Source organism: Chaetodon trifascialis, chromosome 17 (genome assembly GCF_039877785.1).
Source record: "Chaetodon trifascialis isolate fChaTrf1 chromosome 17, fChaTrf1.hap1, whole genome shotgun sequence".
Taxonomy (NCBI): Eukaryota; Metazoa; Chordata; class Actinopteri; order Chaetodontiformes; family Chaetodontidae; genus Chaetodon; species Chaetodon trifascialis.
The window spans coordinates 175,449-201,294 of record NC_092072.1 but is presented as its reverse complement, the minus strand read 5'-3'; the positions used below and the strand labels follow the sequence as shown (position 1 = coordinate 201,294).

Here is a 25,846-nt window from a genome sequence, read left to right as displayed (position 1 = left end):
TTTGTTTCATGTTTGTTAATGTTTGTTTGTTTCATGTTTTTTGTTCATGTTTGTTTGTTCATGTTTGTTTCATGTTTGTTTGTTCATGTTTGTTTATTCATGTTTGTTTCATGTTTGTTTGTTTGTTCATGTTTGTTTCATGTTTGTTTGTTTGTTAATGTTTGTTTCATGTTTGTTTCATGTTTTTTTGTTCATGTTTGTTTGTTCATGTTTGTTTCATGTTTGTTCATGTTTGTTTCATGTTTGTTCATGTTTGTTTATTCATGTTTGTTTCATGTTTGTTTGTTCATGTTTGTTTCATGTTTGTTTGTTTGTTCATGTTTGTTTGTTCATGTTTGTTCATGTTTGTTTATGTTTGTTTGTTTGTTCATGTTTGTTCATGTTTGTTTATTCATGTTTGTTTCATGTTTGTTTGTTTGTTCATGTTTGTTTGTTCATGTTTGTTTCATGTTTGTTTGTTTGTTCATGTTTGTTTCATGTTTGTTCATGTTTGTTTGTTCATGTTTGTTTCATGTTCATGTTTGTTTATTCATGTTTGTTCATGTTTGTTTATTCACGTTTGTTCATGTTTGTTTGTTCATGTTTGTTTCATGTTTGTTTATGTTTGTTTGTTTGTTCATGTTTGTTTATTCATGTTTGTTTCATGTTTGTTCATGTGTGTTTGTTTGTTCATGTTTGTTTCATGTTTGTTCATGTTTGTTTGTTTGTTCATGTTTGTTTCATGTTTGTTCATGTTTGTTTGTTTGTTCATGTTTGTTTCATGTTTGTTCATGTTTGTTTATTCATTCAAAACGTCCAAAGGAATCACGAGACGCATTAGACAGTGAAGCTCCAAATCTTCAAGGGGGGCGTTGGACTCTAGTTTGAGGTTTGCAGTTTGCATTTTATTCCCTCAATAAGCGCAGAACACCTGAAACCAGGTCTGCCAACATTAGTGAGCACACGAGGGATATCTGAGGTCCTTGTCTACACTTGCACTCCGTGAGGTTAACGATCGACCAATCAGATGCTTTAGTCTGTCACTTCTTTCTCTCGGTAGCCAAACTGTTAATGTTACGCTGGACTACATCTCCCAGTCAGTTGTGTCCTCGAAGATTTAATGTTCCGGACAAACGGGAGAAAGTCACGTCAGATATTATCCGCTGTGAACCGAGCTGCGGTGTAATCCCTCCACGCCGTCACGAAAGTGCTTGTTTCTGCCACTGACAGCTCAGATTGTTCTAAGACGTGTCTGACGGCATGATGGGGACGATCCTGCAGGGACAGACCTTTTTGTCCTGGACTGCTCCAACAATCATCACTAAGTCTGGTTTGGTTGAAATAAACTCTCAGGAGAGGAGAGAGGGAGGGAGGAGAGGTGGAAACAGCGTTTCACTGGACAGAAGACATTTAAACATGTCCGATGTCAACAGATGTTCCTGGTTAAAACAGTCACGAGCAGATGTCTGAAATAAAGGACTCCCAAACCAGACAATGTGTGTGTCCGTGGTGTGTCATCACACGCTGAAGTGGGCACAAACAGCCTTCGTGTGTTTCTGGCCTTGGTGTTTGTTGAAGATCCTCCTGAGTCTCAGAAACTCCAGACAGTGACGATGTTCTCACGCATGTTCTTCTTTTCCTCGTCACCTGCAGCGTTGCGGTTCCTCCTGGATCTTTTCACAAAGGCCCAGTGAGAGGATGAGTGCGCTTTAAGTGGATCTCTCAGATGTTTGTGCTTGAGAACGGTCCAATCTCAGCTCGGTGCTGCGGGGTCCAGGTGAGTCCTACCTGATGGTGCAGTGGGTGGTGAGTGTCAGAGTGCTGCTCTGTGCTGGCTCTCGTCCTCTTCACTGTGCAGAGAGAGTGGATCTACTTACCTGGAGGCCAAACAAAGGTAATTCCACACCAACCACCAAAGTCATCACTGCAACGGAATCAACTGAACAGAGAGGCTGAAGGTATCCGGCGTCCTCTCCAACATGAAGGCTGTGCTGTCACCACAACAAAGACCACCGTTCCAGGGTCTCCACGCTACTCAGCAACACTGACACACATGAACCCCTGAGACGAGATCGCATCAGTGGACACAAGGAGAAGGTCCAAGAGCATGAACATCATCCACAGAAGAACGATGTGATCGCCTGCATCAACGCAGCCATGACAGTCCTCCCCCGTCATGTCGCTACCACCTCAGCCCCCTCCTCACCAGAGTCACAGCTTCAAGGTTCCAGGACTGAAACTGGACCCAGATGAAACCATGAAGTGTCCTGATGGTTCACTGTGGAAGCAGTGAAAGCCACCAGGACGTGACTGATACGCGACAACCTGCTGAACATGGCACAGGCTGCAGTAAACATACGAGTTTTCTAACTGTTCACGTGCTTAAACATCACAGTCTGTTTATATTGATGTGCATCACCTGTACTTCCTGTACTCACCTGTTCTGTTCTACGTTACTGCACACGAGGTCACCTGAGGACGATAACTCGTGTTCTGTCTGATTCTGCTTTCAGAGATTTTATCTCACGTTAACGACCTGAGACACTAATAAAAAACCCGAAACTCCAGTTTTATTCTTGGGGTTTTGGTTGCAGTTGCCTCGTGTATGAACGTTTCAGTGACGTCACAGATTGATCGTTCATGTGATCACTTTTTGTTGTTCTGTGGAATAACTGACAGGACTTCTCATGCAGAGTATTCTGATGTTGTCGTATAAATACTTGGATCTGAGTACTTGTCAGTAAATCAGTTGATGATCAGCGTATGTGTTAATCGATCAGCTCATTGATTGACTATTGGATCATGTCTTTGCATGTCTATCTTTGGCTGCAGTCCTATGTTTAGCGCCCCCACCCCCCCACGACCAGCTGATCTTTGTTGTGCGTAACGCCGTCACGCCGTAGCCCCGCCTCCTCCTCCTCCTCAGCCTATGGAGGATTTAATTGTTTTCTGCTCTCCGTCTCCATTATCACTGCGAAGAAACGAGGAACCGCAGCGGGACGCCGCGACAACTGCAGGCCCAGCTCGAGGGCCGCATCGCCGTGGAGGAGCGGAGATGAGAGCCGCCGCCTGGATGGAGAGCAGACCGGAGCCGCCGCCGCCGCTGAACCCCGGAGGAGGCGACATGACCGCGGTGTAAACAGGGGAGAGGACGCCGCTGCGCCTGTCGGTGAGTGGGGCTGATGCACGGAGGTGTCACAGGTGGATGTTCTGCAGGACCGGCTCTCTGACCGCTGCTGTGCCCGGTCACAGAGCGTCACGCACAGCCGCTGAATCCACCTGGAGCTGGTCAAAATAATCCGAACACCGTGCAGCTCTGTGGCCTTCATCACCACCATCGCCATCAGTGACTCTTCTTCTCGTGATTGATGTGGTGACGTCCTTCAGTCACTGACTGCTTCCCTCTCTTTCAGCAGCTCATAGTCAGGATGTCTGGGCCGCCACCCGGGGCCGGGCCGGGACCGGGACCGGGACAGGGACCGGGACCGGGACCTGGGCCGGAGCTGCCGGACCTCAGCCACCTGACGGAGGACGAGCGGAGCATCATCCTGTCGGTGATGGAGAGGCAGAAGAAGGAGGAGGAGAAGGAACAGAGCATGCTCAAGTACGGAGACACGCGCTCCTCTCTGACAGCTCTCCTCATTGATTATTGATCACTGATGATCAGCTGCTGTGTTCGCGGGTTTGTTTTTGTCAGGTCAGACAAAATAAAAGCACAGCGTCTCCGGCCTGAATTTTCAAAATGAAACCCACCCTCTTATCGATTGACTATTTGTTCAAGCTCCCAGTGACGTCATGTGAAGTGAAAAGGAAGGTGGACCCGTCATCAGGTCGTACCATCTGATCTGACCTGAGGTCTGTGGACCCGTCATCGGGTCGTACCATCTGATCTGACCTGAGGTCTGTGGACCCGTCATCGGGTCGTACCCTCTGATCTGACCTGAGGTCTGTGGACCCTTCATTGGGTCGTACCATCTGATCTGACCTGAGGTCTGTGGACCCGTCATCGGGTCGTACCCTCTGATCTGACCTGAGGTCTGTGGACCCTTCATTGGGTCGTACCATCTGATCTGACCTGAGGTCTGTGGACCCGTCATCGGGTCGTACCCTCTGATCTGACCTGAGGTCTGTGGACCCGTCATCGGGTCGTACCCTCTGATCTGACCTGAGGTCTGTGGACCCGTCATCGGGTCGTACCCTCTGATCTACAGGCCTCCGCCCCCCTGCTGATGTGCACTGAATGGAACGGAGCCATCATGCTTCCTGTTCACGCCGAGCCGTGAACAGGAAGCTGATGGTGGTTGAGCTGTTGGCGCTTCTTTCCTCTTCTTCTCCTGAGAAAACACATCAATGACCCTGACATGTTGAAGCTTTTATTGTGAAGACAGATTGTGTAATGTCCTTTCTCTGTGTGTGTGTGTGTGTGCTGCTGTTTTTCCTCACACACACATACACACAGCACACACACACTCTGTATACAGAGGGTCTGTTCTATGGAGTTGTCTTCTGTGGCTGTAGTTGCGTTTGTGGCCGCTCTGTGTGACGAGCTGCCTCAGGCCGACTTTCACTGTCACTCAGTCTTAATGATTTTCTCTGAAGAAGAATCTCTTCATGCAAAGTGTTTCATTGTTTGATGATCGGAGTGAAATCTTCACGTTTGACCCTGGTGAAAGTACAGGACCCGGTCTGTAACAGACGTTCAGCCGGACAGAAGCCTCCTCACGGGGGCGCCACAGGTGAAGACGTGACTTAGAACAGGTGTGTGAGGAGACCCGCAGGGCCTGCCTGCAGGCGGCTGATGTTGTTGGCTCACAGATCGGCCTGTATGTTGGTGTTAGCATGTTAGCATCTCTCAGATTAGCATCAACGTTTTTCACACAGTCAGATGTGAGTGAGGAGCAGCTCTGCTCTGCTCCTCCACAGACAGCAGCAGGGGGTGAGGCGAGGTGCAGCAGGGGGTGAGGCGAGGTGCAGCAGGGGGTGAGGCGAGGAGCAGCCATGTGGATTCGGCATAAAGGATCAATCGATCACAGGATGTGCTGTAGGCAGCGACGGCGGCGTTGATGCACAGCGTTTAGCCAGAGGCTAACGCACATAAACATTACCCAGAATGCCTTGCTGGACATTCCTCTGCAGACTCTGTGGTCCTGATGTGATGTGATTTAATGTTACTGTGGCTGAATGTGTGGACGGCTGATCGATTGCTGATTATTAATTATTGATCAGCTGACAGTTTGTGTTGCTCTGCTGGTGCTTGTAGTGGCTGTGTGTGTGTGTGTGTGTGTGTGTGTGTGTGTGTGTGTGTGTGTGTGTGTGTGTGTGTGTCTGCGTCTGTGTGTGTGTGTGTGTGTGTGTGTGTGCGTCTGTGTGTGTGTGTGTGTGTGTGTGTGTGTGTGTGTGTGTGTGTGTGTGTGTGTGTGTGTGTGTGTGTGTGTGTGTCTGCGTCTGTGTGTGTGTGTGTGTGTGTGTGTGTGCGTCTGTGTGTGTGTGTGTGTGTGTGTGTGTGTGTGTGTGTGTGTGTGTGTGTGTGTGTGTGTGTGTGTGTCTGCGTCTGTGTGTGTGTGTGTGTGTGTGTCTGCGTCTGTGTGTGTGTGTGTGTGTGTGTCTGCATCTGTGTGTGTGTGTGTCTGCGTCTGTGTGTGTGTGTGTGTGTGTGTGTGTGTCTGAAGTTTTTTTCATCATCCCATCAGAAGCTGCTCTATTGATCCCCCAACAAACACATGAAACTGATCACTGATCAGTTTGATTGATCGCAGCTCACTTCCTCATCTTCTTCATGTTTTCATCATTTGATGCTTCAGTTTTTATCTTTGTTTCTGTTCTGACATTTATTTCATCATCATCGTGTGCTTGCAGGGATCAGGAGGACTTGAAACCTCCACCCACCTCGTAAGTACCTCAGTAAGAACTACACCTCCCAGAGTGCATCTGTCCTGGGCCCACCTGAGTCTACTTTCCATTTCCCAAACTGGCCACCTCAAACTACTTCCTGTTTCCCCAAAATGACAACCATATTAAAGTAGTTCCTGTTTCCCAAACCCACAAACTACTTCCTGTCAGCTGACTGTTTGTGTTACCTGGACAGGTGGAATCCGTTCTCCGGGTTCAGTCAGTTGGTCAATAACGTTGCAGCCAACGTGTCTGAAGTTCTGCAGGTTAAAAGTCCAACTGAGGACGAGTCGCAGACGTGAGTAAAAAACACAAGAAGAAGAAAAAGACCATCGTTATTCTGAGTGATATTACTCTCCTTCATTTTCTAATTGTTATGATTTGTCTTCTGTTTGGGAGATAATGTTCTCTAAGCTGTACAGCTACAGTTCCCATGATGCTTTGGGAAATGCAAACAGGAAGTATAATATCCCATGGAGTCAGCGAGTTAGCTGTGGGCTACGACGTATATTTTTAGCCTTTATTTGTTACCACCCTGGAGTTTTAAGGTTTCCAGGTTTTCCAGAATGTCTAAACTGTTTGCCAGGACAGAAGTGGACATTTATTCACACACCTGTCCTTTAGGAACCTGTCCTTTCGAGCAGCTTTGTTGTCTCAAATATCCTCACAAAGCCTGAAAAACTTTTCCCTGGAGAATTCAAGGTGACACAAATACACACCTCCTTAAAATCCTGGAAAACATCTTTACATCTTTATTTGTTCTGCGTAAAAAGGTTTTGTAGGATTCTCTAAATGACATCTGTCCTCTGTGGAAAACCTCAAGCTCATTTCATTTTGAAAAGTCCTGGAAAATGTATTTACATCGACTCGAATCCTGTCTGTTAACAGTCTGCTGAGTTAGGACAGACAGACGGACGGACGGACGGACGGACGGACTGACTGACAGACAGAGAGACAGACAGGCAGACTGACAGACAGACGGACAGACAGACAGACTTACAGACAGACAGACAGACAGACGGACGGACGGACGGACAGACAGGCAGACAGACGTACAGACAGACAGACGGACAGACAGACGTACAGACAGACAGACGGACAGACGTACAGACAGACAGACGGACAGACGTACAGACAGACAGACGGACGGACGGACGGACAGACTGACTGACAGACAGAGAGACAGACAGACGGACGGACAGACTGACTGACAGACAGACAGACGGACAGACGGACGGACGGACGGAGGGACGGACTGACTGACTGACTGACTGACTGACGGACAGAGAGACGTACAGACAGACGTACAGACAGACGTACAGACGGACGGACGGACGGACGTACAGACGGACGGACAGACAGACAGACAGACAGACAGACAGACAGACAGACAGACAGACAGACAGACAGACAGACAGACGTCTGCAGCGTCTGTGTTCTGTCTCACTTTGAACAAACAGACAACAGATCTGACATTTTATCAAACAACCTTCAGTTTGTCCTTCAGGTCTGTGAAGCTTTGAAGTATGACCGTGACTGTGACAGGTGACCTTTGACCATGGTTGTCTTCTAGCTCTGGTTTGTTTCAGTGTTCTCTGAAACCAAGAGAAGGAAACATGAAGTGAGAACAGGAGCTGATTGAGGTCTGTGGAGGATCAGAACCATCAAGAACTGAGATCCAGATAGACCGAGTGTGCGTAAACATCCCCGCTGTGCTGCCTCCATTACACAGCGGAACAGAACAGGCTCATTAAGTCACATAGACAGACAGGTAGCTCCCTGATTGGACAGTCTTGGTGATGTCATCCTGTTGTCATTACAGCTACATGGAGCCGCAGAAGAGAGTCAGTGAGTTAGCTGATCCTCTCCGATGTCACAAAGCGCCCCCGGGGATAGAACTGATTGTTCGAATGACTGATCCAGACTGAAGTGTGATGTCATGTGATGTCAGAAAAATACTTTGTACAGAAACGTTAGCAGGAGAGTCAGCATCGCCACACACCTGCACTGATGTCATACACAGAAAGCAGCACGTAGACAAGTTATCAATGCTACCAAAAGTTAGCCTCCAGCCGCCCTCAGCAGTCTCTGTCAGTCACATGACCCTCACCTGGCAGGTCGTAGCTTTCTTTCAAGACTCAATGATGTGAGTAACACCATCCTCTCTGACCTCTGACCTCTCCACAGGAAGTTGCATCGTCAGTTTGAGCTGTACAAGGACCAAGTGAAGAAACTGGGGGAGGAGCCTCAGGTGGCTCAGACAGTGAGGGCGGAGTCTCCCACCTGCGGCGTCTGTCACAAGACCAAGTTTGCGGACGGCTGCGGCCATGCATGCTGCTACTGTCAGAGTCGCTTCTGCGCCCGCTGTGGTGGGCGTGTCCCCCTGAGATCCAATAAGGTCAGTGTGTTAGGGGGCGTGTCCCCCTGAGAGCCAATAAGGTCAGTGTGTTAGGGGGCGTGTCCCCCTGAGAGCCAATAAGGTCAGTGTGTTAGGGGGCGTGTCCCCCTGAGATCTAATAATGTGACATTAGTTCTTGTGGTTTTTTTTGCTACCGACGTGCACATCCAGCACACCTTCACTGAGAGTCGCTGTCCACCCTGGGACCAGTCACAGCTGAGTCTTTGTTGTATGATCCCATTATAATACACACACATACACACTGTATCACGTACCCATATGAGAGGGAAAGGACGAGTCCCGCGTCCCGTCCACAGACATCAAAACCAGCTGCCAAGGCCTCCATGTTGAGAACACGGTGTGTCTTTGTACCCAGTTCAGTGCTGATCAGCAGTGAAATCTCCCTCCAGAGGGCCGAGAGATACATCGAAACCAGCAATCTGTCAATTCATCTGCACGAGCTGAACGGCATTTCCTACGCGGGTGATGCTCACCTGATGCTCACCTGATGCTCACCTGTCGCCCAGCTGATGCTCACCTGATGCTCACCTGACGCCCAGCTGATGCTCACCTGATGCTCACCTGACGCCCAGCTGATGCCGACCTGACGCCCAGCTGATGCCGACCTGACGCCCAACTGATGCCGACCTGACGCCCAGCTGATGCCGACCTGATGCTCACCTGATGCTCACCTGACGCCCAGCTGATGCCGACCTGACGCCCAGCTGATGCTCACCTGATGCTCACCTGACGCCCAGCTGATGCTCACCTGATGCTCACCTGACGCCCAGCTGATGCTCACCTGATGCTCACCTGACGCCCAGCTGATGCTCACCTGATGCTCACCTGACGCCCAGCTGATGCCGACCTGACGCCCAGCTGATGCCGACCTGATGCTCACCTGATGCTCACCTGACGCCCAGCTGATGCTCACCTGACGCCCAGCTGATGCCGACCTGACGCCCAGCTGATGCCGACCTGATGCTCACCTGATGCTCACCTGATGCTCACCTGACGCCCAGCTGATGCTAAAGCTCACGGTGTGAAAATACCTCACTGAAAAGATACACGTTGTTTATTGGGATATTAAAAAAGAAAGAAAGAAAGAGAATGAAAAATGACTTGAAAAGTGCCCTTCATTAATAACTGTGTACAGCTGTTTTGATTGATATGAAATTAGTTTTTAAGTAAAAGTTCTTCCTTCTTAAATAAAGTCGAAAGAAAGCAAATGAGATTTGATTTGGGATTCAAAGAGCTGTTCCATCAGGTGAACAGGTCCAGGATCAGTCTGTGTGCTGGCAGCTTTAACGTGCTCCGTCTGGCAATCGGCTCGGCCGTTAAAAACGACTGCTGTTATTCTTCATGTCGTGCTCCAAAACGGCAGATTTCAAACCTCAGCTCTGTGGAGTCCAGCGTGTGATTGGACGAGAGGCTGCGTCTGTAGGACCAAACCTTTCATTCCCATTGGCTGCTCATCACACGAGCTGCGACTGTCATGACTGGTCTGTGGTCGCTGAGACGCTCTCTGCTTCTTTGGTCTCTCGGTCCAGAGCTGCTGTCACTGAAGTGTGTCCTCGGTGGACTTTGGCCCCGGCGTGTCCCCTAACCTGTGAAATTCATCATGGACCACAGGAGACGGCCTTCAGTCTCTGGACTGTTGTGGGGAGGCGGAGCTCCAGAAGCTTCTTTCGGCCTCCTTTGGTCTGGATGAAGCTCTGCTGCCGGTGTGATTTGAGCTTTTCTGGGTGGCGACGTGTCAGTTGGCGCCTGGTGTTTGATGTGTTTCCTGTGGCGTCGCTGACGTTGTTCGACGGTGTTTGCAGGTTGTTTTGTGTTTGTCACTTTCTTTTTCTTCATCGTCGGTTCTTGAAAGAGGAAACCTGAAATGTTTCCTCACATCAGGCCTGAAAGTCGATCTTTTCATCATCACTCATCCAATCGTAATTTTCTTGTCGGGCTTGTGTTTAGCAGCGTTGGCTTGCATGCAGAAGGATGATGGGAGTCATGTCGTGCGCCCTCTGCTGTTGCAGTCCCTCGACGATATCGAGGCATATTTTTATGGTGACTCCGTGAGATTCGATGTATCGTTACATCCCCGCTCTTTACCCATAATTCACCACAGTGTCTGCTCTTGTTTTTCTTGTTGTAGTCAGTTTATATTCTACCTATACTTTTGTATATAATGTGCATATTTATGGTTTTTTATTGTCTTTTTGAGCTTCTATGTCTCTTTTATTCTTTGCTGTCTGTAACAATTTAATTTCCCAATGTGGGATCAATAAAGTTCTATCTACGACAAATAGGTAACATATCTGATTGAGTTTCAGGTGATGTATTAATCATCTGAGCTGATATTTTTCATAGATCGACACACAATAATCACCGTATTTGTCGGTTTATTTCCAGGTGATGTGGGTTTGTAATGTCTGCAGGAGGCAGCAGGAGATCCTCACTCAGTCAGGGGAGTTTTACTCTGCCAACCACAACTCACATGGGGTTCCATACCCACCAATGCAGGGGCCACCAGGGGCCAGGAGGCCTCTGAGCAACGGAGCCACTGAACGGTCAGTAGAACCCAGAGAGCACCGTGTGCTTCACAGCCTTCATCAGCAGATGGAGCCGTTCAGTCGTCACAGAAACGATCAAAAATGAACGAAAACTAAGGCACAATAAAATGACGTGCATCAGAGAATAAAGAGTAATATCACTGCCCCAGCAACAAATGTTACCAACAAAAACTCAGTAATTCACTCCCAGTTAAGTTTTCACACATTTACTTGTGTGAAAGTAACAGTACCACTTTAAAAATGTACTCAAGTAGAAGTACTATCAGCAAAATGCTCGGTGTGCAGAGCTGCTCCTGTCAGTGTTGTTAACATTGATTCAGTACTTCAGTCTTGTACACGGTCATTTTACTGCTGCATACTTTGATTTGAGATCTTTCACATTATTATGTTCATATTATTATGGATTCATGGTTATCATCAAATGAAACGTAGGACATGAAAAAGTTTGGATTCACACATGTTCCATCAACTCGGTGCTTTAAATTCAACATAAAACTCTCCTTATAAAAACAAATAATACATCATTTAACTGCATTCTTTGGTAAAATGTCTCCCCCTGTTGTCAAAACACTGTTTCTGGTTTCTAATCTGGTATCTGGTGGGCTCCTGAGCCCCCAGCTCAAGTCCGACCAGGACATGAGGGTCCAGCAGGCGAGGAAGGCCAAAACTCACACCGTTCTTTTAAAGTCACACTGCTAATTAGTTAATTTTAGGTTGGTTTTCTGTTAATTACCGTCAGAGCGAAGCCCCCCACCCCAAGTCCTGCTGCGATCAGATTAACAGATTAATAATCCTGCAGCTCAGAGAGGATTACTGCTAAATACAGCAGGACGCTAACACACGCAGGCTAACAGCACACTGGCTATCACACACACACACACACACACACACACACACACACACACACACACACACACACACACACACACACACAGAGGCTAACACTGACTAACAAAGGACAGGCTAACAACATACAGGCTAATAGCACACAGGCTAACACACACGAGGCTACCAATGCATGCTAACACCTGTTAACACATAAATGCTAACACAGGCTAACAGCTTGAGATGGGAGGGGCTTCCATTATGATCCAGATTCCAAGTATAAATCTGCTGAGTGTGTGTGTGTGTGTGTGTGTGTGTGTGCGTGCGTGTGTGTGTGTGTGTAGAGACTGAACATGTCGTTGATGTGAAGCTTCAAACCGACAAACTGTAAGAAACTCTTCATTTTTCTGTTTGTTTCAGACTTTTTGCTGATATTTAAGCCTTTATTTATTGTCTGTTTGGCTCATTCAGCAGCTTCGTGTAACTGCACAGTAACTAAGTACATTTACTCAACTTCTACTTTAACTTCTACTGCAGTACATTCATCCTAGAGCTGCACTTACTTTTTAGATTCAGATGAATAAAACCAAATGTGATCAATGAATACATAATGATGTGTAATTATAGATTCATGTATATCAAGTCCTAAAAATCTGTTCCATCTGTAGCAGCTGCTTTAGAGCGGTGAACATTAATGCATCAGTATTTATTGATTATTAGCAGGCAGGTAAGTGGACCTTGAGCTGGGATTGAATAAACTGTGATTTTATGTTCTGTGTTTATGTTCATACTCAAGTGAACTCTCAGAGGATGACATGAAAGATATGATCATGTTTCAAACAGCAGAACAAACTATGGTGTTTCCTTCATGTCGGGATTTCAGTGTTATTCAGGCTCCCTTTAATCAAAGTTTACAAAGTAGGTCAGCTGTACCTGATCCATCTTTAAGACAATCTAGTTTTAAATTCTTTATTATTCAGTTCGTATTGCACTCACGTGAGACACCAGTGAGGGCAGAAACACTCGAGACTTTAATCCAGAAACCTGTGACCAGACTCCAGATGCTGGTTTAAATGCTCATCTACAGAGGCTAACACATTAATGCTAACAGCTCGCAGGCTAACACACACAGGCTAGCACATTAAAACTAACCATACACAAGCTAGCACAGGCTAACACACCCACAGAAACAAAGAGAATCATTTCTAAACGATGACCTCTTCCTTTAATGACGAAGGCCTGAAGAACCTCAAAGTCTGGAGAAGTTCCTCAGGTTCAGGTTCTGCATAGAACCAGCTTACACAGTTACAAAGTGAGAGGACTCGTCCCTCCTCTCTGATTGTCCTGTTCTGTGTTAATGACAGGAAGCCAAGCCCCTCTGGGTCGTATTACAATGGTGGGGGGGGCAGGATGCCTCGCTCTCCCTCTGATCACGGTCCGGACCGCCGTGTGCACTCACCATGCGGCTGCCATGGTAACATTGAGGAGGGGCCGCAGGCCCGGAGGAAACCAATCAGAGACAGACGAGGTCGCTGGCACTCACAGGTAAGTCTGATTGTACAGGTAGAGTCCATTTAGTATTTTCAGTCATTAATTTTTACATTTTTATTTCATGTGTTGGTCTTTAACAGCTGTGTGTGTTATTATTTTCATCTCGCAGTTGCAAGTTAATTATTTCATTACCTCGAGAAAATGAGCTTCATCATCTGGAGATAACGAGATTATCACGAGGTCAGCGTGCAGACATGGCGTCTTCACAACTGTACTGTGTGATTTCAGCTGAAGGTGTCAGATCATAAGATAAGATAAGATAAGATAAGATAAGATAAGATAATCATGTGGTTAATCATCAGACTTTTCTACATACATACTTTGTTCAAACACCCACCAGCGTTTCTTCTCAGTTCCTCTCTGCCAATGAGAGTCTGTCAGTTGACAGTCACACGTCTGATGAAGGTTGACGGCTTTACGGAGGTTTGTCGCATCACATGTAAAAAGTTCATGACAATGTTAATGTGTGTGTACATATACGTGTACTGCATACACATTTGACTTTCCTTTAAACTTTGGTCCTGATTGGTCTGTGAGATAAAGCTCCTCTGACCTCCTTCCTGCACTCCAGAGGGCCAATCACAATCACAATCACAGTCAGAAAAAGCTTTATTGCCAAGTACGATTTTATGCATACAAGGAGTTTTGGGGATGTTGGTGCATGACACATTTTCTAAGAATAAACGATTAAAAAGTAAAAAATATAACAATATAAATATATATACACGGTCTGTTTTTCAGAATAAATAGAGCAGTACAGCTGGCAGTGATACAGTACGATAAATCAAATGTCCACAAATGTGCAGATGCAAGAAAGCAGATCCAAGCAGAGCGTTAATGTCACACACAGAGTCATGGCAGTGTCACTGTGACAGATGAGGCAGAGGTGGAGTGTGAGGAGTGTCGGGGGGTTCCAGGCCTTGTTAATAAGGCTGACAGCAGACGGGAAAAAACTGTTGTTGTGGCGTGAGGTTTTGGTCCTGATGGACCGCAGCCTCCTGCCAGAGGGGAGTGTCTCAAAGAGTTGATGTCCGGGGTGGGAGGGGTCAGCCACAGTCTTACCTGCACGCCTCAGGGTCCTGGAGGTGTGCAGGTCCTGGAGAGATGGGAGATTGCAGCCAATCACCTTCTCTGCAGACCTAAAGACACGCTGCAGTCTGCCCTTGTCCTCGGTGGTGGCAGCAGCGTACCAGATGGTGATGGAGGAGCTGAGGATGGACTCAATGATGGCTGTGTAGAAGTGCACCATCATTGTCTTTGGCAGACTGAATTTCTTCAGTTGCCGTAGGAAGTACATCCTCTGCTGTGCTTTCTTGATGAGGGAGCTGATGTTCGGCTCCCACTTGAGGTCCTGGGAGATGATAGTTCCCAGGAAGAGGAAGGACTCCACAGTGTCAATAGTGGAGTCACAGAGGGTGATGGAGGCAGGTGATGCTGAGTGCTTCCTAAAGTCCACAACCATCTCCACTGTCTTTAGAGCGTTGAGCTCTAGGTTGTTCTGGTTGCACCAGGTCACCAGATGGTCAACCTCCCACCTGTAGGCGGACTCGTCGCCATCAGAGATGAGTCTGATGAGGGTGGTGTCGTCCGCAAACTTCAGGAGCTTGATGGACTGGTGTCTGGAGGTGCAGCTGTTGGTGTACAGGGAGAAGACCAGAGGAGAAAGAACGCAGCCCTGAGGGGATCCGGTGCTGATGGTCCTTGAGTCGATGTGTTTCCCCAGCTTCAGCACTGTTTCCTGTCAGACAGGAAGTCTGTAATCCACCTGCAGGTGGAGTCAGACACGCTCAGCTGGGAGAGCTTCTCCTGAAGCAGAGTTGGGATGATGGTGTTAAAAGCAGAGCTGAAATCACCATCATTCCAACTCTGCTTCAGGAGAATTGGTCAGACTTTACTGACTCCATGATGTTTCCCCTCTCTCCACCCTCAGGACTACTTTGATAAAGATGATGCTGGTCTTCTCTTTTCCTGGTTCAGGACCACCCTCTGGACCAAGTTCAGGATGAGCGGGAGCGGTGGCGGCGGCAGCAGGAGGAGGAGTTTCAGGCTCGTTACCGTAGTGACCCGAACCTGGCTCGTTACCCGGTAAAGCCACAGCCGAGCGAGGAGGCCATGAGGATGTTGGCTCAGGTTGGCAGGGTCCGCCACCAACGCCGCCACAGTGACGTCTCCCTGGCATCTGCTGAGCCCGACCACCTGACCCTGAGAAATACAGGTAAGAACCCATTTGACACGTTGGTGACTTTCTTCATCACAGAGAATAGAACCATCAACCTGTTAGTGCCTTGCTTTTTAACAGAGTTAAACCATCAACCTGTCATTGCTTCAAGGGCACTCGGTGTGACTTCCTATTTCCCTCTCAGCTTTCCGTCAGCATCGGCTTCAGGGATTGGTTGGATCTGGAGGTCAGAGGTCGTTGTCTGTAGACCGAGTAGCCAATCACATCAGCCCCACATCTCCACGCCGCAGCCCATTACCTCAGCAACACCTGGACCCGAGCTCCACCCTCAAGAGGAAGGCGGCCTATGAGGGTACAGCACAGAGGGCGCGGACAATAGCAAAGATGCACGTGATTGGCAGCTTTAGCAGCTCAGAAGAAGAGCTAGTGACATCCGAGTACACCAGCTGTGACGAGCCCGACCGTAAGTGGCTACATGCTAATTGCTAGCTGCAGAGGCTAGGCGGACAGGTTTTAGAAAGAGGAAGTAAACATGGCTCATGACAAACCACATCTAAAGCTTCCTCATATGATCTAAAAAAGAGAAATTCAAATGTAGATTTTCACTGTTTTCCTGATGGTGAACATTTAACGAGATGTGATGGAAGGAACCAGATTCTACAGGTGTAAAGTGATCCTGATGTTTCTGTGGCTTTGGGAACGGAACGCCATCTTTTCGATCAAACTGGTTGATTGATGGTATGTTTGTTGGTGTTACCTTCCAGGCTGCTCTTGGCAATAGCTGAATAAGTTCATCAAAATACATGAAGAATTTAATGTACTAACAGAATAATAACGGGATGAAGATTACACATAATTTAACTTTAAACTTCTGTATTCTTGCACCAGCCCCCTTAGAAAATCATGTTATGAAGACAGATTTTGGACGTTTTTCTGCCCCCTAGTGGCCAAACATTAATTGATTGTGCTGAAAGTGACTTCACATTGAATTAAATATGAAAAGCTGTGTTTGTTTGAGAGGAAGAGGAGAGTGACAGCAGAGACAGTGAGAGAGAGAGAGAGAGAGAGAGAGAGAGAGAGAGAGAGAGAGAGAGACACTGAGTCTGTGTTCTCTCTCTCTCTCTCTCTGATGCTAATTAGCTCAGCGTGATAATCTTCTTACAGATAAACTCTGTGTTCACCTCCACACTGAGAACGTTCACCCTGCACTTCCTATAACTGACACTAGAGGGTTTCCACTAGAACACACTGAGAACCTCTGAGGGTGGAACTTTACCTTCCGAAAGAAGTTCTCTTCTGTTGGGCTCTGCTTCATCATGCCTCTTCTATTATTCTGTAGGCTTTCACGTTTCATGTTCTGGATCGTTCCATTGCTGGTTTGAAGGTTCGGTTTCTCTTCCCAAGATCTCTGTCGCTGTTCAGTTGTTTTTGTTCCACAGATTTCTGCCACTCTATAGGGTTCTGCATCTGCACTCTGTGGATCGTCTTCTGTTATACAAGGCTTCTCTGTTCCCTGGGGTTCTGCTTCAGTTCTATGGGTTTCTTCTACTGTTCTATTGGGTTCCACCACAGATCCAGATGATTCAGCTCATATTTTGTGTGGTTCTGTTTCTGGTTCTTATGCTGCCCTGCAGGGTTCGGCTAGAGTTCAGCAAGGGGCTGTTTCTGTTCTGTCTCATTTCAGTGTAATCTACACACACACACACACACACACACACACACACACACACACACACACACACACACACACACACACACACAGATTGATCGTGGTTGGCATCGTTCTGTCAGAAAGGATGGAAAAAAAGAAAAAAAAGAGTAAGGGCAGGGTTCTGCCAAAGTTCTATAGAGGTGTTTTATGGTATTCAACTGGGTTCTGCAGATGTTCTATGGGGTGCCCCTACAACTCTTAGGCATTGTTCTATTCTTGAGAGTTCTGTCACTGTTCTTCAGGGTAGAGCTTCTGTCGTGTGGGTTTCACCTGCAGTATCTAAGTCTTCACTGTTCTCCAGGGTTCTCCAGGTGGCTGGTGCCATTCTGCCGCTCTGTCTTATTGAGTTTCCTGCAGTAAACATCACTGAATGTGCTGAAGTTGCTGCAGGTCGTCTCTCAGGAAATCAGGTATCATGCTGATGAGTTAATCTGCTGGCTCTGTCTCATTGGGCCAGAAGTCATGTGATCAAAGATTGTGAGCTCTGATTAGTTCAGAGGTTTCTTGGCTCCTCCTCCCAGGTCTAGAGGTGACAGAGCAGCTCAGGGACTCTGCTGATGCTATTCTGAAGACACCTGGGCAGAAACAAGAACCAGGAGAACGTTCAAAGGACCCTCATACCTGACTGGCCCGGGTCTGGAGAACCCTGGAGGCTCCTGGAGAACCCATCTGATAATCACATCAAGATTAGAACACCACCTCCTGGCTGCCAGGCCCATCATCAATCATCACCTCCACTTTTGTTCAAGTGGATTAAAAGTGGACAGTGTGGATTATCCAGCCTGCCTCAGTAGTCACTGTGGAGACACAAGAACAGGATCAGAATCTACAAGAGGCAACGCAACAAGACATCAACATGACAGTGGAGAGAGAGTGGGTTGCTGAACATTGTCACATTTGATAGATCCTCATCATCATGAGTTTTGGTGATTCCCGGTAAACTGTTGGATTGCTTGGTGATCTGCTGGATTTTGGTGGCTCTGAAACTGGTTGAAAGGCGGGAGGAGACCAAGGCTACAGTGTTGCCAGTGACTCATCATCGTCCACTAGCATTCAGATAACTGTTTGACCAACCAGTTTGACCTCCAAACAAACTGCCTACCAAGCCACAGCTCAGGCTAACAAGAAGCTAACAACAGGCTAATTGCAGACTAACAACAGCCTAATAGCGGGCTAGCAACAGGCTAATAACTTGCCAACAACAGGCTAACAACAGGTTAATAACGGGCTAATAACTGGCTAACAACAGGCCAACAACAGGGTAATGGCAGGCCGACAACGGGCTAACTCTATCAGCTAAGTTTTCAGTAAGAAGGAAGCTATCTTTCTTCAAGCAGTTAAATTAGACAAGAGAAAGATGGACTCAGTGTTTAGACTCAGTTAATCTCATTACAGACAGGCATGACCTGCTCTGCAGCCTGCAGGCAGAGCTCAGGGCACACAGCACCCCTTGACACTCTGAGGAGAAGGAGGAGAGAGGAGCTGCAGGTTCACCTCCTCTTCATCCTCCTCCTTTTTTTCATCCTCCTATTCTTCTACTAAAGCCTCCTCCTCCTTTCTGCTTCTTCGTCGTCATGGCGTTCAGACAAACCTGTGAGTACAGCAGTGTGTGGTGTGTGTTTAAAGCTGCTTGTGGAGTTGTGTTTAAAGACGGATTAGACATGTGCAGACTCTGTGTGGTGTAAGGTTCAGAAGCCCCCTGAAGGTTTAGAACCTACCTTAAGGTCCAGACCCCCTCCTGAAGCTTTAGAACCTTCCTGAAGGTTCCAGCAGGTTCAGACGCCCCCGAAGGTTCAAATGTTCTCCTGTGGGTTTAGAACCTTCCTGAAGGTTCAGACCCCCTTGTGATTCAGACCCTCTCCTGAAGATTTAGAAGCTTCTTGAAGTTTCAGAGCCCCCCCTGAAAGCCTAGAAGCTTTCTGAATGTTCAAACCCTCTCCTAAAGGTTGAGTACCCCTCCTGAAGGGTCAGACCCCCTTCCTGAAGCTCTAGAAGCTTCCTGAACATTCAAACCCTCTCCTGAAGGTTGCTGTTATGTTCTGATATTGACAGTGAACTATTTTCACATAACTTTTTTGATCAGGTGCTCGGATGAGTATGAGATGATGCCTGGTACTCACCCTGTACAGGGTATGGTTTTAGTAATCGCAGTCCTCAATACTTTATTGGGTCAAATGTGTTGGCAAGAAATGACGAGTAGACGAATGTGTGTGTGTGTGTGTGTGTGTGTGTGTGTGTGTGTGTGTGTGTGTGTGTGTGTGTGTGTGTGTGTGTGTTGATGACCAATAATAGTATCTGCCTTCTTCTGTTGAGTTTTATGGTAGTTGGCATCCGTAAGAGTAGCATTACTACCATCTGCTGGATTGAAACAACAGTCCAGTCTATGACCCAGGCCAGGTTCAGTTAGCGCCCTGTACTCAAAGTCGTGTTCTGACGTTTAGCGTTTCTTTTTCACCATGTGCTCTGGTTATCTGCAACCATGACTGCATTTTTAGAACATTAACGGCCTGAACAGGCCATGACAGACACGATGGCCGTTTCTCAATATGCGTTCTTCTCTGTACTTGTGTTCTTGTGTACTTGAGAAACGTCATCACTCTGAGTCCAAGTACGGTTCCAATTCTCAAGTCCGCATCTCGACAAGTACACTCAAATACCCGGATGTGTTCTTGCCTCTCCCACTTTATCGAGGATGCATCGGATGGTGACTTGTGCGGACTTGGGGCAACCACGTATCCCAGAATGCATTTCGTCGCAACGATGCCGGAGGAGAGGACTCACAACTATAAGTTACAAGTTTGGAAATACTGCTGTTTTAGTAGTACGGAATGTGGTTTTAAGATTATTTTATGTGAGAAAGTGGATGTTAAGACTTAAAATCTGTGGTCGATTCATCACGATAGCGCGTAGTTTAACATTTGCTCCAAAGTTTTCGGAGATGTGTCGTCCTGCTAACGTCATCAAGTACGCTGCTGTCCCAATTGCAGAATGACGGTCCTGCGTCCTCCCGTCCTGGAGAGACTGTACTCCCAAGTCGAACTTGCTAAGTCCGAACTGCCAAGTTCTTAAGTCCGAACTTGGCGTACTTGGTATTGAGAAACGGCCACTGTCATCTGAGTTCTGTTGAGTGTTGCATTGTGGGATATTGATGTCGATCAACAGTCCGGCATTCTGACTGTAAGGAAACATGTCATGTCATCATTGACAGAATTCAGTTTTCACACATTCAGTGTGCTCTGACGGTGCAGTTTGTCCTCGACATCAGTGGAATGACAGACTTCTACCTGAACAGCTGCATCACATGTTGACATGATCAGTGCACAGCTCTGGTCCATCCTCAGCTCTAACAGCACTGCGTTTTTCTGTTTTTATAACGAGATGTTCTATGTGCAGACTAAAGCTATGAAACACGACAATATAGTTTAACAGTATATGTAAAACTATTACTACTTATTGTATAAGGACAACATGACAATGCTTTTTAGCACCTCCTCACATGAGGTCACTCTAGGTTTGATGACACTTGGCCTCTGACTCCTTTTTCACATGCAAAATTACATGGAGAGCTGTGGACGATCAATACAGCTGAGTTCAGACAGTCCTCGTCATGCTACTTCTAGTCATTCACGTCAGGCACACCAACATGACAAAGTCAGCACAGGCTCCAAATCAACCCTGTCATTAAAAATATATTCATCACTGGAGCTTTCAAAAGAACTCTTCAGTCCGAGGACAGCTGGAAACAAATCCATCCATTGGTTTTACACTGGAAAAACAATGACAACAGCTTAGCTGCTAGCATTCTCACAAGGAGCGCTCACATGAGCGATGTAGTGATGTGTTGGAGTGAACCATTGACACGAGGGCCCCCCGGCTAAGTAAGTTGATTGGCTTGACATGGTATATCCACTGAGGAGGTGGCCCCTCGTACTGTGTCAGAGCCAGTGATGGCAATATTCTGCCTAACTAGCTCACTATTGTGCAGCTACATTAGGAGGAGTTAGCCTGAGGTCAGATCAGCAGTATTATTCAGGGTTGGTTCCTCCTCTGGCACGGTGGCACAAGCAGGTAGTGCGCATGCCTCACAGCAAGAAGGTTGCCGGTTCGATCCCCGGGCAGGGCCTTTCTGTGTGAAGTTTGCATGTTGTTCCCGTGCATGCGTGGCTTCTCTCCGGCTTCCTCCCACAGACCAAAAACATGCTCATTAGGTTGATTGGTGACTCTAAATTGCCCCTAGGTGTGAGTGTGAGTGTGAGTGTGAATGTGAATGGTTGTGTATGTGCCCTGCAATCGGCTGGCGACTGGTTCAGGGTGTACCCCGCCTCTCGCCCGTTGAAGCTGGGATAGGCTCCAGCCCCCCGCAACCCTGAAAGGGATAGGCCAGGCGTGTCAAACTCATTCTGTGTGGCTGCAGGTTTTTCCTCCAACCAATCAAGAGCACGCAGTCTGACCAATCAGCTGTCTGAAGACTGAGATCAGCTGATGAAATGAGTCAAGTCTGGTGTGCTGCTGCTTGGTTGGAAAGAAAACCTTCAGCCACTCGGCCCTTTGTGGAATGAGTTTGAGACCTGTGGGATAGGCGGTATAGAAGATGGATGGATGGATGGATGGATGGATGGATGGATGGATGGATGGATGGATGGTTCCTCCTCATTTTTATGGTAATGCAGACAGTGTTCTTTATTTGGATAGAAAAGATGTCCCAATGGGAAAAGTTGCCTGAGTCAAAGAAGGTGAGACGAGGAGAGGACTTGGCTTGAGTCCGCGCAGTCGTTTTGTCCTGTTCATGAAAGTTAACATCATGAATACATCTTTTATCACATACTGACGTTCGTGCTGTCGGCCTTTTGAAGCTATGCAGTCTGGATACACACTGCAGCACCCGACTAAACAGAACATTTTATTTTTGTTGACCTTGTCCAACCTAGCAACAGTAACTAAGGGGGGGCGGTACAATTGTGTATTGAGCCTATACTGTGGAAGCCCGCAGATAACAATAAAATGACAGTATCTTGAAATTGAAAATGTGATTCCACAATAGCATTATAATTGTCCATTTATGTTTATGTTGTTTGACTGAGAATATATGGTCACACACACATATGTGTGTTTGATGACCATGTTAAAATTAAAGAGGAAAAGCTGTTTGAGATTTTCGAAGGCTTGACCTGCTCGAAAGTAGACAATATTCAAATGTTAATTCAAATTTGGAAAATTTAAATCACAGCCTGTGAAATTAAGAAAGACATAGAAATGATGAGATGAAAAGTGTGACACGACGAAGAGTGTAGCACGATGAAGAGCGTGACACCATGAAGAGTGTAGCACGATGAAGAGCGTGACACCATGAAGAGTGTAGCACGATGAAGAGCGTGACACCATGAAGAGTGTAGCACGATGAAGAGCGTGACACTATGAAGAGTGTGACACGATGAAGAGCGTGACACAAAGAGTGTTACATGATGAAGAGCATGACACGATGAAGAGTGTGACACGATGAAGAGCGTGACATGATGAAGAGTGTGACACGATGAAGAGCGTGACACGATGAAGAGTGTGACACGATGAAGAGCGTGACACGGTGAAGAGCGTGACACGGTGAAGAGCGTGACACGGTGAAGAGCGTGACACGATGAAGAGCGTGACACGGTGAAGAGCGTGACACGGTGAAGAGCGTGACACGATGAAGAGCGTGACACAATGGAGCATTTGAATGGCATTTTTCTCTGACAGAATGTTTTTGCTTCGTGCTGCTGCCGCTCGTCCTCTGTAAAGCTGTGTTCTGGGGGAACTGCTGGGCTGTAGACCTGGAATAATGTGCTGACTGGGACAGGACTGGACTGATGCACTGGTTCAACAGGAGTCAGGTCCTTCAGCCCCACCTGTAAGAAAAGAAAGAGAAACAAAATACTTCTTCTTCTCTGTTCAGTTTGCTTTCCATGAGCTCAAACATGTTTGGAACACTTCCAGATGTTTTGATTTATTTTTTGATCAATGACAGTAAACAGGTAAGAGGATACAACATGTGACAAATATGGCCGACTGGAATCAATTGGTGGTGGTTGTGACCATCAAATCGAATGGAGGAATGAGTTTATCAGTTATAAGTTAATTAGGTCTCAGTTTGAAATGGCTTCAATGAATGTTTGACCTCTGACCTCTTCTTTCCTCTTTGGTGTCTGGTTGCTAGGAGACATGGACAGCCAGTGGTGGGATCATGGTCCCTGGCACGGTGAACCTGCGCTGATGTCTATGGTAGGACGAAGCCCCACCCCCTCCATTAATCCGTCCTTCTAGCTCTGCCCCCACCTGTCTGCCATCCTCTACCTGTCTGCCGTCCTCTACCTGTCTGCCGTCCTCTACCTGTCTGCCGTCCTCTACCTGTCTGCCGTCCTCTACCTGTCTGCCATCCTCTACCTGTCTGCCATCCTCTACCTGTCTGCCATCCTCTACCTGTCTGCCATCCTCTACCTGTCTGCCGTCCTCTACCTGTCTGCCATCCTCTACCTGTCTGCCATCCTCTACCTGTCTGCCATCCTCTACCTGTCTGCCGTCCTCTACCTGTCTGCCATCCCTGGCCCAATAAAGAACCAGTGTTGCATGTCACCTGATCACTGGGCCAGTCAGCTTGTTTGTCCTCTTTTGTTTCTGTGTGGTTCTTTCAGCTTTTTATTCCACTCTTGTTCTTGTTCTTCTTTTGTTCCTCTGCCACTCTTATTTCTGTTCCAGGGAGTTACACCTGTGTTACCTGTGATGATGTATGAACTGTTAGAGAACTGGAACCTGAAGTGGGAGGCTGTGAGCAGAGAGCAGCGTCAGTTCAGTCCAAACAGCAGAACTTGAACATTTTATGAGCTTCCAGTTTAGTTTCTTACGATAAAATGAAGTGTGTAAAAGTTGTAATGCTGACAAGTGACATTTTCTGAAAGACACTGAAGTGTGCTCTTACACTGACCGTTTCAGATGTGATCACTATAAAGAGGGGAAGTCGAAGCACTGAAAGGCTTTGAAGTGTCTGCCAGAGGTGTTGATCATGTACTTGCTGAAAGCATTTTAAATTCCAGTGTCACAGCGAAGCGTCAGTCGGCGGCTCGTATGAATGTGAACACTGACAGCGGTGGGCTGTCAGAGGTGAAAGCAGCTGGCATGATGGGCTGTCTGGGGAAGTGTACAATGTAAATGTCAATGAATTGTAAAACCTTCTGTCATTTGTTCGAAACAACACAAATCATTTGAAGTATCATCTGAAAGCAGATGAAGTGTAAATGAGGAATTTAATTTGAAGTGTAACTTAATGTAAAGTTGGTGCCTCAGTCTCAAAAGCAGTTGAAATGTCAGCTGAACTGTACATCTGAGTTCAAGCTCAAGTTCTAGAGAGGGTGTGCTACTGTTAATGCACTCAAAGCAAGCAAAGCATTTTTAATGCAGTGAAAGTAGTAAAAATGTCTGTTGAAAAATCTACTTTGATTGAAGTGTCAGTTGACATGTAAGCAGTGTCAGTGAGGAAGGCACTTTCAGGTCAGTGCAGTTGAACTGAAAGTTGATGCCTGAGCCTTGAAAGCAGTTTGTCTGCTGAAAGCAGGTTTGTTTTCAGTAAATCTGCCATTGGACTTGACTGTTGTTGTTTGTTACTGTTGCTAAGCGACCACATGTGTTTTTACTGTCACTCTTCAGCAACCAGTCACATGGCAACCGTCCAAGGATGGAGAACGTCTGATTGGTCGAATTCTGCTGAATAAGAGGATGAAAGATGGGACGGTTCCAGCAGACACAGGAGCACTGCTTGGACTCAAGGTGATGAACTCATTTTGTTGTGTTTCAGGGGTGGGGAACAGTTTTCCCCTTAAGGGTCACTTCAATTATTTTATTAACTTTATTGCAGACATAAGTCCATATACACAGTACAGTAAAAAAAAGACAATCCATAAGGTTCAAGGTTCAAGGTTCAGTTTATTTTACAAATCATTTTAAAATACAAATACAATTAACAATATACAGTAGACATGATCTTGTAAGAAAGGGTAACCCCAGAAGCTTCTGTAGCTTGTAAGCGGGGGCCCAGAAACACAAAAACAACAATATAGTATATCATGACAACAACAATTCCTATTTCTAACCTATCATCTAACCTAACCCTAACTCTCAGGTGGTTTCATCAGCACAAAAAGTCTATGGTTCGACACAAACAACGACACAAATATCAACACATCAGGCACAAGTACATGAGACAAAAAACAGCAAGCTGAGCTCGATTTAGACATAATTTAGCAGCAATTTTTGTTTTAATCTTTTTTAAAAAAGAGACAGTGATGCAGACTCTTTAATCATGCTCTCAACCTCATTCCAAGTCTGTGGTCCTTTAACGGTCACACTAAGACTTGTGCATTTTAGTTTCCGTCTCTTTCTCTTTATGAGCTGTTTTCCTCTCGTGTTGTATTCATGAGTGGGTAAAGAAATTGGGATGAGATGGCAGAGTCTGTCGTTGAGTCTAAATGCTACATCATACATCACACAGGCATTATGGAAAGTATTACATTCAGTGAGTTTCCAAAGTTTGTAACTGTAGAAAAGAGGATCAGAGGGGGCATTTAGCTTGGTCCATGATATTACTCTAATTACCTTCTTTTGTAAGGTCTTTAGTTTCTCAAGATAACTGGGATATGAATTACACCATATAACATTGCAATAGTTCAAGTGAGCTCTACCATTTATTTCTATACACACATGTTCAACATCTTTTCGGTTTC

The 25,846-nt window shown here is 46.6% G+C and overlaps 1 protein-coding gene across 3 annotated transcripts in view; it reads left to right on the top strand.

Moving 5' to 3' along the window:
* Positions 1–2,896: 2,896 nt before the first annotated feature.
* The window catches only part of rims2b (regulating synaptic membrane exocytosis 2b), a 45,250-nt gene continuing 22,300 nt past the window's right edge, over positions 2,897–25,846 (top strand). The window contains exons 1-11 of one of the 3 annotated variants that reach the window (XM_070984499.1): positions 2,897–3,148; positions 3,396–3,583; positions 5,836–5,868; positions 6,065–6,166; positions 8,056–8,266; positions 10,673–10,830; positions 13,023–13,203; positions 15,187–15,424; positions 15,573–15,851; positions 23,290–23,354; positions 24,774–24,893. In XM_070984499.1, the coding sequence (XP_070840600.1) occupies positions 3,408–3,583; positions 5,836–5,868; positions 6,065–6,166; positions 8,056–8,266; positions 10,673–10,830; positions 13,023–13,203; positions 15,187–15,424; positions 15,573–15,851; positions 23,290–23,354; positions 24,774–24,893 (1,563 nt within the window). In that variant the 5' untranslated portion in view covers positions 2,897–3,148; positions 3,396–3,407. Of the gene's footprint in view, positions 3,149–3,395; positions 3,584–5,835; positions 5,869–6,064; positions 6,167–8,055; positions 8,267–10,672; positions 10,831–11,813; positions 12,046–13,022; positions 13,204–15,186; positions 15,425–15,572; positions 15,852–23,289; positions 23,355–24,773; positions 24,894–25,846 lie in introns of those variants that run through there. The other 2 variants (XM_070984501.1, XM_070984500.1) reach the window with 2 other exon arrangements.